We start from the raw sequence: 17,916 nt of genomic DNA, 5'->3' as shown, positions 1-17,916 counted from the left end.
ACGAAAATATTTTTACTGTAAGCCGAAGTATTTTGAACTCATTATAACAGCAGCAAAAATATTTCGTTTTAAAAATATTTTTGTTACAACAGGAGAGGTGTTAAAAAGGCTTTTAAACCATTAAAAACCCATTACGATATTTTTAACATGTTTTTGTAAATAGACGTGCATTACTCATGGAATATTCGGTGCTGACTTTAATCCCATAAGTCCACTAGTGAGGATTTTGGTTGCGTTGTAACTACTATTTTTGTGTAAAGTGATTTTAAAGAATTACGCTTTTAAAAAATAAAATATTTTATATTTTTGGATACAAATAGGTAAATTTTTAAAGACATGTTTGTTATTCTACTTATTTATTTTCAATATTCAATTAATTTAAATTATATAAAAAATCTAATAAAAAGGGGGACTTCCGGACAATACGCGCTGTGTCCAGAAGTACTGCTTTCTACATCAGACCCTTGACCCAACCATCTAACGTTAGCCTACTCAGGTGTTGGTTGATTATTATCATTATTAGCTGGATGACATCCTCTATTGACCATCAAAGCTATGTCATCTACTGGTGAATAGAATTTGGCAAAATTTGTAATTCAAAAAACAAATCCAAACACTCATTAGTTTACAAAACAAAGTAATCAAACTTTTTATTACCAAAACTCACTTATTTATTCAAGGGGATAGCGAAAACCAAAATTTACGCAAACTTCGACCTTAAAATCTTAACTAAACGTAGGTAAGTAAGTTTTCCTGAAACTTTCCACAAGGTTTCATTTTATTTGCAGTCAAAACTTTTGACTTAGTTAACGTTTACGTTTCAATTCAGTTGCAATTCAAGTATTTCATACGATATGTGACCGTATCTTTAATGTAATAAATTACATATTCGAATGGCTTCTTTGAAATGGTAGAAGTTTGAAAGTGAATAATTTTAGTTTATTGAATTTCGTGAGAGATATTAAACTAATAATTTACATTTACTCATTTAACTTTTATTGGGTGCTCGACTAGTTTCAAGCGATAACTGGGGCTTATAATTCTGAATAAAATAACGTGGCAACTAATATTCTTACTCTATGCTTATGCTTACCATTTATTTTTAATCATTTTTGTTTTGATCTGAACTTCAATGCACGCTGTTATTTTTATTTGAAGTCAAGAATAAAACTGTCTTATCAAATTTATATGGTACTTTGAAATTCAGTAAACCAGTCTGAACATTTTATAGTTAAATTTAAAGCCTACCTTCTCGGAAAAAAATTTTTAAACACTTTTTATGAAAAATACTAAATTATCTTGGATTGGCATCCGTAGTCTGGTACCGTAACTAAATCGACTTCATAAGGTTGTATCAAATAAAACTAAGAATCTAGTCAAAAATCTGACAACCACGTATTACTACAAAACCTGATACTAAGGGAAACTTCACGTTGCGTCATGTGACGAATGTATGAGTCCTTCACAAACAATAGGCGGGCTTGCGTTGCCGTTTCGTTGACAGTTTTCATTGTTTCTAAGCAAGATGCAAGCTCATATCATTTGTAGCCACTAATTGTTTGTTAAGGGTAGTCAAAATCAAATGACGGAACGTGGGCATTGTTCGAACATCAATGGTAAAATAAATGCACAACGATTCATAAATTAAGTATCAAAATATTAATTAGTTCATACACAGTTTTTGACGTTGACTATTAAAATTTGATAAAATAACAACTGGACTGTTTATTATTACATGGTTAGGTAGAAACTAGTTAACGCGTTTAAACAGTTCAAACATTTTCATAGGAATGCGACCGCAAATTGTAGGGGTTGGATGAAAATGTAGTGGTTACCGCTCGCGGTAATCGAAAATATATTACATCGAGTTTCAAGTACCGTCCGTTTATATTTCATTTTTGAACATGACTGTTATTATGCTTCGTTTTATTTTAAATTAAGTTTAAAGTTAAAATTAATACTCATTAATACGTCCTGTCTTTTAGTCTTTCAAGAGATAGGTCATAGGCAGATTCAAAATGTAGGTTTATGATGAGTCCTATGTAATAGTGGGTAAATCTATTGCTATACACCGGGTGCTTAACCACTTGTCTGTCGGTATATAAGACACAATAGAAAACACATTGTGTCTCGCCTAGATCTGCGTTCCGACAGACAACGGGTTAAGTCACGGCTTAATGCTATAACTGAAAAAAATTTGAATCGAAAAACCGAAACCGAAACGAATCCTAATTTATTTATTCTGAACCTTAGAATACAGTTCAAAATCTCCTGCTTAGGACACTTAATTAAAATACCAATTTAAACGTCAAAAGCATTCATCAGCCTTATAACTCTGAATCTTAATATTTATTACATCAAAGACCTCAAAATAGTTCCATTATTTCGATAAAGTGATATAAGATATTGTTTCACTCTTTGTCCAATAAATCTATAGTATCTTTGTTGGTAACTCGAGTGGCGTCAAATGTTGACAATACCTCTCTGATGCTCGATAAAGTTCAGCTTAAATAAAGACTATTTTCCTTTGCCACTTAGTTTATTTGCACAAAGTTTTACTTCAAGAATAAGTGAAAAGAAATACGCTTTGTATTGTGAAAATCTTTTAAAGGTATAAGTAATTTTAAACTTAAACAGATTAGGTACGGCATTTTATGTTATAAGGCTACCTAAGCAATATAAGGCTATAAAAACTGCGAAAATGTGTGACTGGATTAATAATGATGTTTTATTTTAATCGACGTTGTTAGTATTATATGTAGCTTTGAGTTGCTTTGCTTGTTTGAGCTGCATCGTACGGAAGATTTTTCATTTCATTAATGAGTAAAAGAAAAGTAAATAAAATGGAAGCGTAATGTACATAATGATGTAATATGTGGTCATAACCAGATTTAGGTATATTTATGAAGTCGCCAAGTTTTTAATTAAGTGCAGAGTAAAATTCATCATTTTGTTTTAACGTCGTATTTTACGAAATTTGATTAAAGGGACGAATGTCGTTCTCATCTATTTTTATCACATTTCATTTATTAACGTATTTACAAAAAATATTACTACATTAAAACATTTGAATATGAGTAAAAATCTGTTCATAATTCACTTGTTGGTAAATATTATTGAGAAAATTACTAAGTAATTCTAAAACGAAGCGTTAAAATTGAAATATCAATCTCAACATAGATTAAGATTGAGTAAAATATATACCTACTGTCTTAATAATAAAATTGTTTCTGATTTGAAAATCATATCTTTATTTCTTTCTAAAAGTTTTCAGATAACATTTTCTATCACAGTATAAGTAGCATTTTAAATAATGTAACACATCAGTTCTGACAGAAATCTTTCTCCCAAGGTACACAGAGCTAATAATAAAACTGAAAAAGGTCACTAAAGTTACTGCTTACAGTGCTGAAAGAAAATAGGCGTAATGTTCTCTTATTTATAGACTTAAGTACATTGTAATGTATCTCTGACTTTTGACGGATCTAAATTGAGTACTTTTATAATATTGTTTAGTATTTGGAGAAGATATGTGTGTTTTATTTCTATTTATTTTTATATTTATTCGGAGCCCGAGACCTTAAATATATTGAAGTCAAGAAAGTAATTTATCAAGAAAAGAACTATGAACCTCGTCTATGTAAGAGGGTTGGCCATCATCTCTACGCTTGATAAGTGGGTATGTATGAGCACGGATTTAGTTTAAATAGATAAACCGGAATCCAATCAACAATCTCCAAATTGTAGTTTGTTTTTTTTTTGCTTTTTAATTCTGTTTATTTGTTCCCCACGGACGAATAGACCGTGTGTGTAATATATCTCTTGGCCCTTGTCATATATTATAATAAGTCTAATCAATATTTTATAGTACCTATGTTACACTACAGTTAACCACAACTATGTCATTACTACAAAAATACTTACACAATAACATAACTCCAAATTGTAGTTTAAAAATGTCAGGTTTGTAATCATAGCTGCCTGGCCTCTGTCATAGTTTTGTTTAGTCCCTCAGTGATAGGTTAGTCGATTATCATAAAGTAAACTTTTATGTAAGCCGGTTTTAGGGAGTCATTAAATATTAATTAAAATTCATTTTAGGCTAGATCGATTTCGCTTAATGAAAATTGATGTTACGGATCTGATTTAGAGTGGGCGGGAAATAGTTTGAGCATCATCGTTTTTAATAGGTAGTTTAAATTATGAGTTTTAGTAAATACCAATTTTACTAAAACGAAACTATTTGTAGTTGATAACAATGTAAAAATCTACTTTCAGAAACAAGTTTAGAAATTAATAGCCAAGTGACTAGTCTTTTGTCTCTCAGCATTGCTGCTTGCTCTTGATAAATCATGAAGTTTATCAATTGCAATCTCCATTCCAAAAGCTAAGTGTGCAGATTATGGCAAATCCTTGTTATGTCACACCCTGTTGATATGAAACAAGTATATACGAGTGTGAATTAGAACCGACAAAGCATTGGTTCACTCAACGGATACGGTCTTTAAGGCAACAAAAAATATCCACAAACGATTTTCCGCTTTGTATTAACGGTATTTGAAGCGAAATTTCGATACAAAGTAAAAAGGGAAGCAACGTCTACCAGCTTTATGGCGTTATTCGCACAGACAAAGACAACGTATCTTTTTAATCTATTGAAATGGAATTCCAACGGTTCAAAGTGAATTCTGTCCTTGCAGAGTTCTTCGTGTATTTCTTTTATAATATTAAAGTAGGTTCATAAGTAAAGTGCATTTTTCCAATTAAATTTCCAAGACGAATGTGGAAAAGCTTCACATTTTGTGGCAATAGACGGTACAGTTTCTATTTTTCATTACATATCGTCTGCTAGATATTTCTGGTCTACAATGCAATATTTCTAAATCATTTTGTGGAAACGGACGTGTTCCTATAAATATATTGTGCAATCAATTTTTCAACGACAAACCTTCCAGGGACGGTCTGGCTAGTTTGGGCCCAGACGGAACTTCATGAATTTCTAAACACAGTCTAGTTAAGAGGACATTGTACCTATATTTCAAGCCAGTCACTGTTACAGTACAAGCACTTTCGTTGGAATAAATCAGGTATCTTACGTAACCAAGCCCAAGTACTTGGTCCCAGAGTCTACAAATTAACAAACCGACAAGGACATACCATTAAAAAAGTGTGTACTTACTACTTCAGGTAAACACGTGACGTTACATCAAGCCTTTCCTCCAAGGTCCTCGAGAAGTCCTTTGCTACCGGCCTTTTCATTGCAAAATTTACTTTTCCATTGTTCCAAAACAATGAATTTCAAAAACTTTCCGAAAGACCTTTTAAGTGCACAGTTTTTCAAATTGAATTTCGTTTTTACATCTATTGTTCTAAAGTGAGGCAAGTGCTGAAACATTTTCAAGGGGATTTTTTTTTTAATACCCCGAATACCTACTTCGTAATAATTTTGTTCGTGAACCTCATTTTTTTTTAATCTGGATTGTGGTCTTCTTTTATAATAAAATTGATCTTTAATAACCTTTTGTAATGGGATTGTGAAATGTTGGTTCTTTTCTGATTATTTTAATAAATAAGGAATGATGCCTTGCATTATTTGGGTTTCTTAATAAAAGTAGAATAGAAGAATCTAAGCAGTGTTAGTTTAAGACTTGGAGATGGTACAATGTTACACATTTTACTTTTAGTAGAAGTATACAGTCGTTCAAAGAATAAACATGGGAACGTTTATTACTAGTTACGAGTAAGTACTGGCAAAAGTACTGACTGAAACAATGTTTGTTTAGATACAAACTGTTTTTAGTATTCAGCAATATTTTCACCAGCAAAAATTGTTGCCTAAATTTCTTACCTCAGAAAATCAAATCGCGAAAGCCAAATATAATCTACAGTCACACATATAAATGAAATAACACACAACGGAATTATATAATCCAAAGATACCTAAAAAAACTCCTAACTCCTATATACTGGTTACATAAACCATTATCCAAAAAAATACTGGATATGTATTCACCGAAAAATTCACAAACTTTTAAACCCCGGGTGCTTTGATTCGGGGATCAGAACCGTTCATTACTACTGTGTACCTACTTTACACATTTTGCATTACGTAAATACGATAACTGAGGTATTCAGGCGTGTCGTGTCGGACAATAATATCAGAATAACAACTGACAACAGACGAGGCTTTTGGGATTAAAACGGATTGTTGTACAAATGTACTGTTTCGGTGAATTCTAGGACATTAGTCATCGCACGCGCTGCGGTAAATATGTTGGAGGGCTTGGTATGAATTTGTTTTACGTTTAATATGATCGTTTATGACGTTCAATGCTCTCATTGGCCTGTTCCAATGAACCAACCAATAGTTTTTTGTAATTCTTCATGAATTCGAAGCAAAAGTGTGTACTAAAAATACACTCATTTTAAGGTTGTAATATTTTTAATATCAATCAATTAATGGAGAATTTCCAACTCCAAACTTATACTAAGCACAAACAAATCTAATATAAACCAACAACTTTTCCCTACCCTATAACAATATTGGTTATAAAACTGTTCTAAGATTTCTTCCGATCTTCGATACACGATTACGCACTTACTAGCATAACAGACTAATTAGAACCGATAATTGTTATCGCTATTAGCTCCGCCTAGCGATGTAGCGATAATATGATCTACCCTTACAATAGCGAGATATTACAAATTGTATTGAGTCACACATTATCTTGAGTGCTTTGAGCTATGGATGCAATTTGCATATCCATCATGTAACATGTTGCGCTTTAACATAGCCGTTTATAAGATGAATGGGTGTGACTTGGATTGACTTTGTGAGTTATGAATACGACATGTTGTTTTAAACTCGAAACGGGATATTTACCATGTTTTTCAATTTCCATAAGTTCATCCGTGATCATGGCGCTTGCAAAAGTGCCGAAATATCGGAAACTCATAGAAATAGAAAAACATGGTAAATATCCCGTTTCGAGTTCTAATACTAGTGTTAGTGACCATGTCAGTTTAAAAACGTATAATGTTGTTCTGAGTTCTTTGGGTCACAAAAATTGTAATTATTCAACATTTCTGCTGAAAAATCAAGAGATTTTAATAAAATAAGTATGTTTTTCCACCAGAGATGTGCTATGCTACATTGCTGTGAATGCGTTTGGTTTTTACAAATCATATTCATCGGTACACATAGCTTAGCACTGGTGGAAACGGACTCAGCTAAGTTATGTTTTTTATATGGAAAGATACGTGGTATGAATGGCTTCCCTACTATTGACACATTGCATATTCAAGCTGCGCATCTTTCTCGCACATCTACGTAGCTTAGCATCACTGGAAACGGTCACATATTTTCATAGTGCAGCTATTACACCTTCGTAGCATAGCTCGATAGTCTCGCTGATAGGACCCTAATGATTCGCTATCGATGCTGCGTAAATTGTTTTACTAAGGATTGTGTACGTTTTTTTTTCAAAAATACTACACTTCTACCTTCTCTTTCCAATAACTAGGTAACGTAGCTGTGTGTGATAACCTATAAATGCATTTGGAATACAATCCATTGTTTTATTTAAAAAAAGGAATGTTTTATTCGATAAAGGATGGAAGTTTTTGGAGTTCAATGGATTCACCATTTTAATATGATGGGTGCACTCATAACTCATATTACTCGTTGTGAAGCCTACTCCGGACTTTATTCATACGAATTTAATGAAATCCTGATATTTCATCATCGAAACCTTTTCAATGAAATTCATAGAACTGATAAATACAAATACCTGCTGCACAGCGATCCTCATTCGAATTTCGAAATTAAATAAAATTCCGAAAAAGATTTCGTACGTTAATAATTAGGCGCTCACACACGTATGTGAGGTATGTTTTAATTGAAACTCTTTTCAATCACTGCGTATTTCGTTCCGATTTTGAATCGGTAAATAGTCGTACTTTTGCAAAGCGAGTAAACAAAATATTTTATTACTATTTTTTATCTAATTAAGCTTATGGATCTCGGATTAATGAAACCGTTTTGTATCTATGTCGTTCCGTTTTGTCAGTTTAGTTAAATAAACTCCCTCTGAGAGGTAATTTTCAAAGAGTGTTTGTTCATTGCGATGCTCGGTAGCCACAGAAAAAAAGGGTAGCCGTTTAATATAGAGAGTGGTAACCAACAAACATGTACAGTTTACTTTGTATAGTGTATATTAGCGTGTATTTATTTTGACGATGGATTTCGGTTGCACAGAATAAATAACTGCTATCGTTTGTCGATTTAACGAATTTGTTTGTTTTATTCGTGCGGTGTATCAGAGATAGTGCAATCTGTATTTCCAGAAATATTTGTTTGTTCAAGTTGATTGTTTGTATTTCAGTAATACCATCATATTGCACGCAGTTTTTTGCCTGTATTTGCTGTTACGTGCCGATATATTGATATACTCATGTGGTTACTGTACCATAGTTTATTACAAAAATACATATTTGGTTTTGAATATCTGTGGAATGGAAGAAAATATGTTCATTTAGCTAATGTAAGTGTTCTTTTTCATTACAAGCTACGCTTTGGTTCGACAACCTAACGTAATAGTCTGTCTGTGACAGATTATTATTTATTTCTTTATTTGTTGACATTTAAAAAGTATCTACTTATGGTTTATGTCAATATAAATTCAGAATCGTAAAGTCGAAAACGTATCATTAAACCTAATATAAAACTAAAGAAAATCGAATGGCCGTTTTTAAACCATCCCTAAACCTCTCTTAACTAAGAGTTGCTTAGCATGACGCAGCATCTAAACTAACCCCCTGCTTGTACTGTTAGGTGTCACTTATGAGGTTAGCGAAAACCAAAATCTCCTTAAATTTCACCTATCTTAACTTCATTGTTTTTCTGCATTGCATTCTTCAGGGCTTCATTAAAATAAGAAGATGTTGTTAAATAAGGGGATAAGACTTACATATGAGTACATACATACTTATGTAAGTGAATCTCTAGTACCTAAGTTCCCATCTTAATTCTATTTTCCAAATACGTACAAACAAAGATTTTTGCACCACATAAATACTACAATTATCTTCAATAACTCAGTGTCCGTATGTAGCATGTTGCAGCGCATTACTTCACTATTTTCATCGCACCAGCGCTGTAGTTAATTTAAGTAACCTAGTTTGTATCTCGGGGTATGCCCATCAATTATAAATAATCTAATACACCACTCAGCCAACTTTCATACCGATGCACTCGCCCATTAAAAGTATTATAAACTTCATCTATTTTTTTATTAATTACACACCTTAGAGTATCAGTTTCCTATCAATTTTTAATCAGTTTTGTTGAGGAAATTTTCAATGTGTCGGGCACCAAAGTAGACTTGTTAATTTGTTTTTATTAATATGTGCTCTATTGTTGGGCATACATGATTGATTTTTAATTAATTTCTAGTTTATTGAATATTTTCGAGAGCGGAACTTTGTAATGTAAAATAGTTTGCGTTTAGTTTAGCTAGTCGAGAAATTGGTTTTTAATTTATTTATGATGTATTTGCTATACGGTGTGTACCTATCAGTTATTTTCTATATTAGTGTTGTTGCTAAAACAGTTTTATACCATAACCGTGGCGAATAATATTACAGTTTGTCTTTGTCCAAAGTTATTCCTCTTAAGGTTTAGACGCAATCATTAATCATCAGGGTTAATCACTCAAGTGATTGAGTTGGGGTTTTGTTTTCATGATTCCGATTACGGGATAATTCGATTCTCGGGTCGGGCATTGAATAATTGGGACATTTTAGGTTATTCGTATTTTCTAAGTCTGAAATCCGGTTACCCCTTAGATTGATGTTATAACATACACAAATGGTGAAAAGTAGGTTTTAAATGGTACAAATCCATCTCTGCCTACACTTTCGTCGAGTAACAGTCATACGATTGATTTATGTATGTACAATCGACGAAGTTGGCGGTCGACCATCATTAGGCAATATTTGCATGCACTCGACGTGAGTGGTGGTTAGCATTTGCCACAGGATTTTGATTAAAAAGTGTACTGAACTTTGCTGATGTGTCCTAAAAGTATGAGATGTAAGTAAATATAACATTCGACAAACAACTCATAATAAAACAGTACAAGATTATCAGATTTTGAATTCTAAAAACAAACAACAGCTTCCTAAATTCTGAGCAACAAATATAGAAAATTCTACCAAATTAAATCTCAAAATGCAAACGTAAATATTACAGTTTGGGGCACAATTTTACTTCACATTCAACAAAATCAACAGCTCTCAAGCGGGTGAACGAGAAAACTTAGTTATTTCAAATAAATTCTATTTTTTATTGTAATTACTATCGCTTCAGAGAGAGTTTCGACACGGACGGACAAAAAATCAACACTGTGAAATTTGGCGCACAACGTATAATTTGAATTTAATTTAATTTTAATTAAAACCCTCGTATTTACATCCGCGAAAAAGATTCCCAAACATTTTGTGAGAGCGATAATTGAAATATTCAATCCTGAATTAAACGTTTGCCCTTTGAAAACAGTTGAATTATTATGAGTATTAAAATATATTTGCAATTAAAATAAAACTATTTTAAAGTGTATATGTTTATAAGAGATTAAAAATGTATTATTCAATCCTTGAAATGTGTTTTATTTCTCTCTGTATCTTCTATCCTAGGTGCAACATATGGTCACCATTGTTAAGACATTGGTTGTCAACAAAAATCTGTTGAAGGCAAATGCTCATAGCGTTAATGTGTTTAACCCCAAGGAGGTACATATTATGTACCTATACAATGCCTATACATTGACTTTTCATAATTTTTGTTGTCCGGGTACAATTATTAGAGACTAAAGAGATCTGCAATTCATGTATCTTCTTTGACTTGATTCTAGAATATAAATTCCATTTCATACTTTCAGTTCATTCCACAAAAAAAATATAACCTGCACTTTCCTAGCTACACAAAAAAACCAAATAAAAATTTCCCAACACACAACAACAGGTCAGTCCCATTTCAACAAAATAATGAACCAATTTGACGGACAAATTGTAGTCTATTAACAGTTAATTGTTAACTACGTATATACGGACGGGTAGTCAGTAGTACAATGTAGCAGGCCACACCTGCAACCTGCAACCCTGACCTAAAGGTAGTTGGCACGCGAATTGCATTCAGGTCAAGCTAAAATCTTGTGACATCATCACTTGAGCAGTAGTAGCGCAAACATGCGTAGGTATAACAAAAAAAAATAATCTTTATTATGGTTACTATAAAACGAGATTTGAAAATCACATATGTATTACTAAAATATGAGACATTCGTAGTTCGCAGTTACAGCAATCAAATGAAAATGTAACAAACGAAACAGCACAAAAAATGTTTAACGAAGATACCCTCGAAACTCTATTATTTTCGGATTCCATTATACTCGTAACTGGGGAGATGAATCAAAATATTGCCGAAAATCTCGCTGCATTTTCCAATAAAACAGATATTGAAACTGGTGTTGCAATGTCTTAATTAATAACCGGCGCCCGTCCGAAACGTTACGGCCCCGGACGATGCGGCTCACCGTTTCACCGGCTACCTTAATTAGTGTACACCTTCTGTTTATTCCGACAACAGTCCGATTTTATCCGATTTTACGATACCGATATCGTCAGACAGAACATTTCTCTTTCGAAACTATCAAAATACGAATAACGAAACTTCACTTCGTGTGTTCATAACTAAAACCGAGTTTGTTTATTAGTGTTTTCCAATATTGGTGTTTCAGTGGAATTTGAATTTGATAAATTGAAACGTTGGGTGCCGGGTTATGTGTGGAAGTGCTCGCTCAAGGAAATATTGATATTATTACCTATTTGTTACTAAAATAGATATTAGATTGGGTAGGTGTATTAAGTACCTTTGAATAGAAGTCATTTTAAATACTTATCACATTATTAATGTTAGTTTCATAAAAATACCTACTATGGCCTGTAACGAAACACGGTCGGCTAATTAAAAAACATATTTCATTTGATAAGCTAATTTGTACCTCATAAAAATAAGGTCTAGTTTCATTTGGAATGTTACTGAATAATTGTCAAGAAAGTTAGGTATAGTAATTTGTGAAAGTTGTAATAAACTGACAAAAATCTTTAGCGTTATAGGAGTAATTGCCTAAGTTTTGATTGGTACTTCGTTAAGTAACGGCTAGGTTACGTCGATGGACTGAATTTATCACTACGGCTATTTACATTTACTTGAGTTAATTATTACGCCTGTCATCTTTGAAAGGGTTTAGCAGAAATTTGGTTACATAATTTTAGTTAGGTAACAAACACTGAGTACCATTTTGGAGTTAGTCCCATAATTGAGGAAAATTTTGACTTAGAAAGGCAAGAAAAAATCACAGAGACGACAATACCCCGAACAGTAGCCCCAGGCATGCTTCACAGAACGTAATTCGTTAAAATTTTCATACAAAACAATGTTTCCAAACATAATTATTTAAAAGAATTACTTTTTCTTCTAATTACGAGAAGTAGGACAACGGTATCATCTGTTGTAATGAAGCTTAGAAGACGGTGGACGAAGGAGACACGGCTGCACTTAAAGCTATAAAAGTCCAGTTTACCTCGGACTCGTTTTATATGATCTTTCTGCACATTTCACGGTCAGTTTATACTGGTAACGTATAGTTCTATGTGTAGCCGTCTGTCGTTGGTTACGTACAAATGAAGTTACGTCCAGAAAATGTTAGGTCTAAGTAAAACAAACGCTAGCGTTTGTGTGTTTGTTTTGTTCCTGTAATGTGTACTTGAGGTAATATTGATACTGTGAGTGGGCTATTCTGAGAAGTATAATATTGATTTATTTGTTAAAGTTTAGTTCTTAAGTTTGCTCACGATTTTCTTTTTAATTTATAATAGTTAATGTATAGAGTGGTGACTACGAGTACAAGCAAATTGTTATTCTTATCTGCTTTGTAGAATATGATTGTAAATTTTCATATGTTATGAACTATTCACACTTAAAAACATTATTTTATTGTAACTTTCGTGAGACATACTAAATTAATTATTATGTTATCAGCTTACTCACGTACTGTTTTGACGAGGAACTCGACTAGTTTCAAGCCATGCTAGAGGCTCAGGCGATTGTCGCGCTGCTACTGACAGTACAGTAGCAGCGCGACAATCGCCGCGTCGTGTGTCGCGGACTGCTGCTCATGAATATGAACCTCTAGCAACAGTACGTGAGTAAGCTGATAACATAATAATTAACTTAAAAACATTTCATATTTTATAACTTTCTAAGTGACATTTTTTTCACCACAAATATTTTTAAAGCTTTGCTGCACCCTAGGATTTCCTCCTGTGTCGTAGGTGCGTTGACATCCAAACCCCGAACAATGTGGATCACACAAAGAGTTGTAACTTGTCATTGCCATTGTGATCACAACAAACATTGAAACAATATGTGTATGTATACTGACAGTTATATTAAATAAAACAAACATTTTCCTGATAAAATCTTTGTCAGATATAACCACACAAATCTGCCAAAACTATGTACACAATACATAGATTTAGGAAGACAAACAAATTCGTGTATTGTTTATTCAACATTCGACACAAAACCGATTACAATGTTCGCTATGAATGTTAAAACCTAAACGAAACCGTAGAGTATTTTGTCAAAAACATTTTTGCATTTTAATTTTACGAATACAGAGAGCTAGGACAAAAGCAGTTTAGTTTTGTAAGCTCTTATTACTTTTCTGTTATTTTTTATAACAGTTTTATAATTGAAGCTTTGTTATGTGTTTTAGATTTCATTCGGGCTTTGTAAACGTGAAACCGTGTGTTTTAACTGATAAAATTTAATGTTTCGCAGCTGAAAATATGGAACTTTTACACTGTCACTTTTAGACAGAAAGCACAGTCACGCCTTTTATCCCAGACGGGGTAGGCAGAGGTGCTCATTACGACATGTACTTAATGCCGCTATACAATGTACATCCACTTTTCACCATTTGTGTTAGAAGTCCCATGTAATAGGGGGTGAGCCTATTGCCATATACTGGACACAATTCCATACTCCGTGCTACTACTGAGAAATTTTCGGAAAACCGAAAAAAGCCCAATAATAATGGAACTTTTATGTAAATAGGAATAGAAAAAGAAATCAACGCAGGTTACTTCTCTAACCAAATCTTTTATATAAAAATAAGTCGGGTTTTCCTTCCTGACGCTATAACTCCAGAACGCACGAACCGATTTCCATGGTTTTGCATTTGTTGGAAAGGTCTCGGGTGCCGTGAGGTTTATAGCAAAAAAAAATTAGGAAAAAAGACATGGTGGCGAAACGGAGTTCGCCAGGTTTGCTAGTCTTTTATAAAACAACGTGAAACATTTTATCAGTCATTCCAAATATGATTGTTAAGTTTTTGTAATAAAGTTCCTTTTCCATAAACACACATGTTCCTCGAGAGAAGAACTAACATTATCATAATAACGCTAAGTAAAGCTTTATTTATTTTGCCTCATAATATCCAAGCAATGTGTTCTTAGTATTAACAATTCATATACCTAAAGTATTTTCTTGATCTTAAAAGTTACAAGACTCAAGTAGAAGCTATACTTAATCAACTTTAACCACATTTATGAATAACATTGAAGTTAATTTCTTAGAAAATTTGATAGCTTCTTGACTTTGATTTTACTTTTTATTTTTTCTTCGTATAAATATGGATAGAATTTAATTTCTTCTAATGATATCTTGTTTCTTTTTGTCTAGTAAGTTTAAATTAAGGAATTGTGTTTTTGTTTTTAGTATATTTTTATTATTAAGACGTCTTATGGCCAAATCAATAACTTGGACTGCCCGTAGTGGCTGGGCTGCCGTGTAACTTGTAGTGGGTAGTATTCCCGCACGTAACTACTATTTGTGTGATCCACAACTTGTTGTTTCGGGTCTGGGTGTCTCATAGCTCGATAGATGGCGTTGCCGCAATTAAAAGCGAGCTATGGTTTCGTTACCGGTAAGACTATAAGGTAAAATTGATTTGTAAGATCAAATATATACCAGCTTAGCCCATATATGCTCAGAACTTTTTTTAACACCGATTTTTATAATATTTATGTATGTTATGTATGAATGATCACATATAAGGCTAGTACTAGTAGATTTTCGTTTTCAGTTCGAGAAGTTCATTTTTTTCAGCGGGTCATAAACGACCCTATGGGCACATATACTCGTTCAATAGTATGAAATCAGTACCAACCAAATAAAAATGCGTTATAATAATGTTAATCAGTCTTTATTAGGAACAAATAAAAAAACACACAGTTATAAAAACACATGACTAACTAATAAAAAGAAATGGTGGGGACATTAGGAATGAAATTCTGCAAAACACTTATCATGCAAATTGACGTTACATTTGCGACACATTTTGATTGTTTTATTTTTACATAACGCACATCGTTTTCTGACCTGGCCAGTCAGAATAATATGATCAGCTGAATGTTTTCTAACAGAAACCGGTACATTTGTTCTCACTTGCGGACGTGGCCCAGGTTGAGATCTTATATTCCCATATTTCAGGAGTAATGTTCTTGCAATAGACCGACGAAATTCTAAAGTATCTACGTTTGCCCCGTATGATCTAGCGAGTAAAGCAGCATTATTGACAGCGACGTCTATCAACCACATCAAAATGGGCATATACCATTTTTTTCCTCTGATGGCAATCCGGTAAACGCCCACATTAGCATCAAGTCTGTCTACTCCACCCATAAATCGGTTGTATTGCTGAACAACATTTGGCTGATCAATATCAATTTTCTGTTTAGCAGCAACTGAATATCGACGTGCTTTTTGAACAGGGTGCACTCCAAATTCATTAGACAACAATGTCACCACGCTGTTGTCATTCCATCGTACAGCACAGATGTTGTCATTTGTGTCCAACCTATAATCATAAAATCCTCTAGGCTGCTTTTTGCAAGACTTAGCATCTATTAGTGGACACTTGTCTATCCTATTTTGGCGAGCAGTTCCAGTTATTTTCACATTGTTTTCTTGCAAAGAGCTAAGTAAACTAGGAGCGGTAAAAAAGTTGTCACAATACACAGAAAATAGTGTTTCAGGGTATTCGGTCTTCACCGTATTCATCAATTTGGTAACAACATGTTCGCCTAGGCCTGTTTCTCGCGCTTCAGATCTTCCTTCGTATAAATCAGCTTGTAAGCAGTATCCTAAGCGAGTCGCAGCTACCCATGCTTTGAAGCCGAAACGGATTGGTTTGCCGTGAATGTGCTGCTTACAGCCATGACGCCCGTAGTATGGTATCATTGATTCATCGATACTCAAGTTTTTTTCGATGGGAGCATACATTAGAAACTTTTTGTTCATGATGTTGAACAATGGCCGAATTTTGGCCATTTTATCACCTGCACGTAGGTTACCATTGTCTGCAACGTGAAAATACCTAAATATTTCTTCAAATCGATTTCGCCGCATCGATTTCACAACTAAAACATTGTGGGTATCTTCGTTGGTTTCCCAATACATACGTCGTCTCGGTAAAGGCGCGTAACCGCTAAGGAGCAATATACCTATGAAACAGCTCAACTCATCCCCTGATAAACAAAAATTATAATTGTGCTTTTCAACAGCGTACATTACGGTGTGTCTGACTATATACCTTATAACATCTTCACTAAAAAATAGTTCAAAGAATTCTATTGGTTCACTTTCTTTGGTAAGTGTGAGAACAGCTCGTGGCAGTGGAGGTGACCACTCACATTGTTGGTAACGAAGGTCTCGCTTTACCCATTTGCGGGGCCTGACGATGCGCTGCCGTTGCTGACTACGTTCTGAAGAAGTTCCATCAGCCCGGGTTTCAACATGACGAGAACGTCGTGACCTGTTTGAGCTGGGTCCTGCTGCCGGTGTAAGGGTTTCTAGGTATTGAGAACTAGTACTAGGACTGACTAATACCTCATCGATAGTTCTGTTTTCTTCATCATGTTCTTCACGTTGTCGTAACACCATCTCCGCCGGAGCAAGTAATTGATGACGGTTCAATCGATTTATGCTATCACAATCTTCTTCACCTGAATCGCCATCCGACATGGTACCATCACAAGGCGGATTGATATAAATATCAAGGCCCTGAAGATCTTCATCGTCATCGAAATCCTCCAGGGCATCGGCTATTTCATGTGTCGAGAGTACGTGACGAGACCTGAAATCAAAACAATACAATATAAAACACGATATGTGCCCACGGGGTCGTTACCGACCCAAGAAAAAATATCAACTGATTGTAGATAGTCAAATAAATCGTTTACGTAAAAACAATAACTATATCTATAAAATACTCATTAGATTTCCAATAAAAACAATTATTATGGTAAAACAATATAAATTACACAAAATACTTACATTTTCATCCGATCAGTCGCAAAATTTTTCCAGAAATGAACATGTATAAACTTGCACGCCTAATTGTCATTAGAAAAAGTTGTCAACTTTCAATAAAACTGTACCATGCATCATAATTGTACGTTAAAGAATTCATAGATGGCGTTATAATTAAAATTCAATGAACAGTTCGCGGTTACTATGCATTTTAAAGTTGCGTCATAATTTTGGTCGTTATCGACCCTATGGGCATATATGGGTTAGAACAGTACACAGAGGCGGTTTTATTTAATTTCACCCCATCTTGTGTATTAGTAGGTCAGCAGATCACCTAGTAGCTTAGCTAGGAAACATTGGTCCTACGACCCGGATCGTTTGGACAGTTTTTTTGAGTTCAAAACGGCCACCGCGTTGGCCGCTTTTCCGCGTACTTGTAGTGGATCGCTACAGAAAGGTACGCGAGTCCTCCGCAC

The 17,916-nt window shown here is 33.9% G+C and overlaps 2 protein-coding genes across 3 annotated transcripts in view; both read right to left on the bottom strand.

Annotated features, from left to right (window-relative positions):
- LOC118263180 (probable cationic amino acid transporter) overlaps nucleotides 1-17,916 on the bottom strand; it is a 155,510-nt gene that overhangs the window by 55,814 nt on the left and 81,780 nt on the right. The gene's annotated exons all lie outside the window — the stretch shown is intronic.
- Nucleotides 15,102-17,707, bottom strand: LOC118280184 (piggyBac transposable element-derived protein 3-like). Its single transcript, XM_035600070.2, has 2 exons — nucleotides 17,465-17,707; nucleotides 15,102-17,264 (listed from the first exon to the last, which is right to left on the bottom strand). The coding sequence occupies exons 1-2, from the start codon at nucleotides 17,470-17,472 to the stop codon at nucleotides 15,407-15,409; spliced, it is 1,866 nt and encodes a 621-aa protein (XP_035455963.2). The 5' UTR covers nucleotides 17,473-17,707; the 3' UTR covers nucleotides 15,102-15,406.

Source organism: Spodoptera frugiperda, chromosome 25, assembly GCF_023101765.2.
Source record: "Spodoptera frugiperda isolate SF20-4 chromosome 25, AGI-APGP_CSIRO_Sfru_2.0, whole genome shotgun sequence".
NCBI classification, from domain to species: domain Eukaryota; kingdom Metazoa; phylum Arthropoda; class Insecta; order Lepidoptera; family Noctuidae; genus Spodoptera; species Spodoptera frugiperda.
Note: the sequence above shows the minus strand (reverse complement) of the source record. Positions and strands in the feature narration are given on the sequence as shown.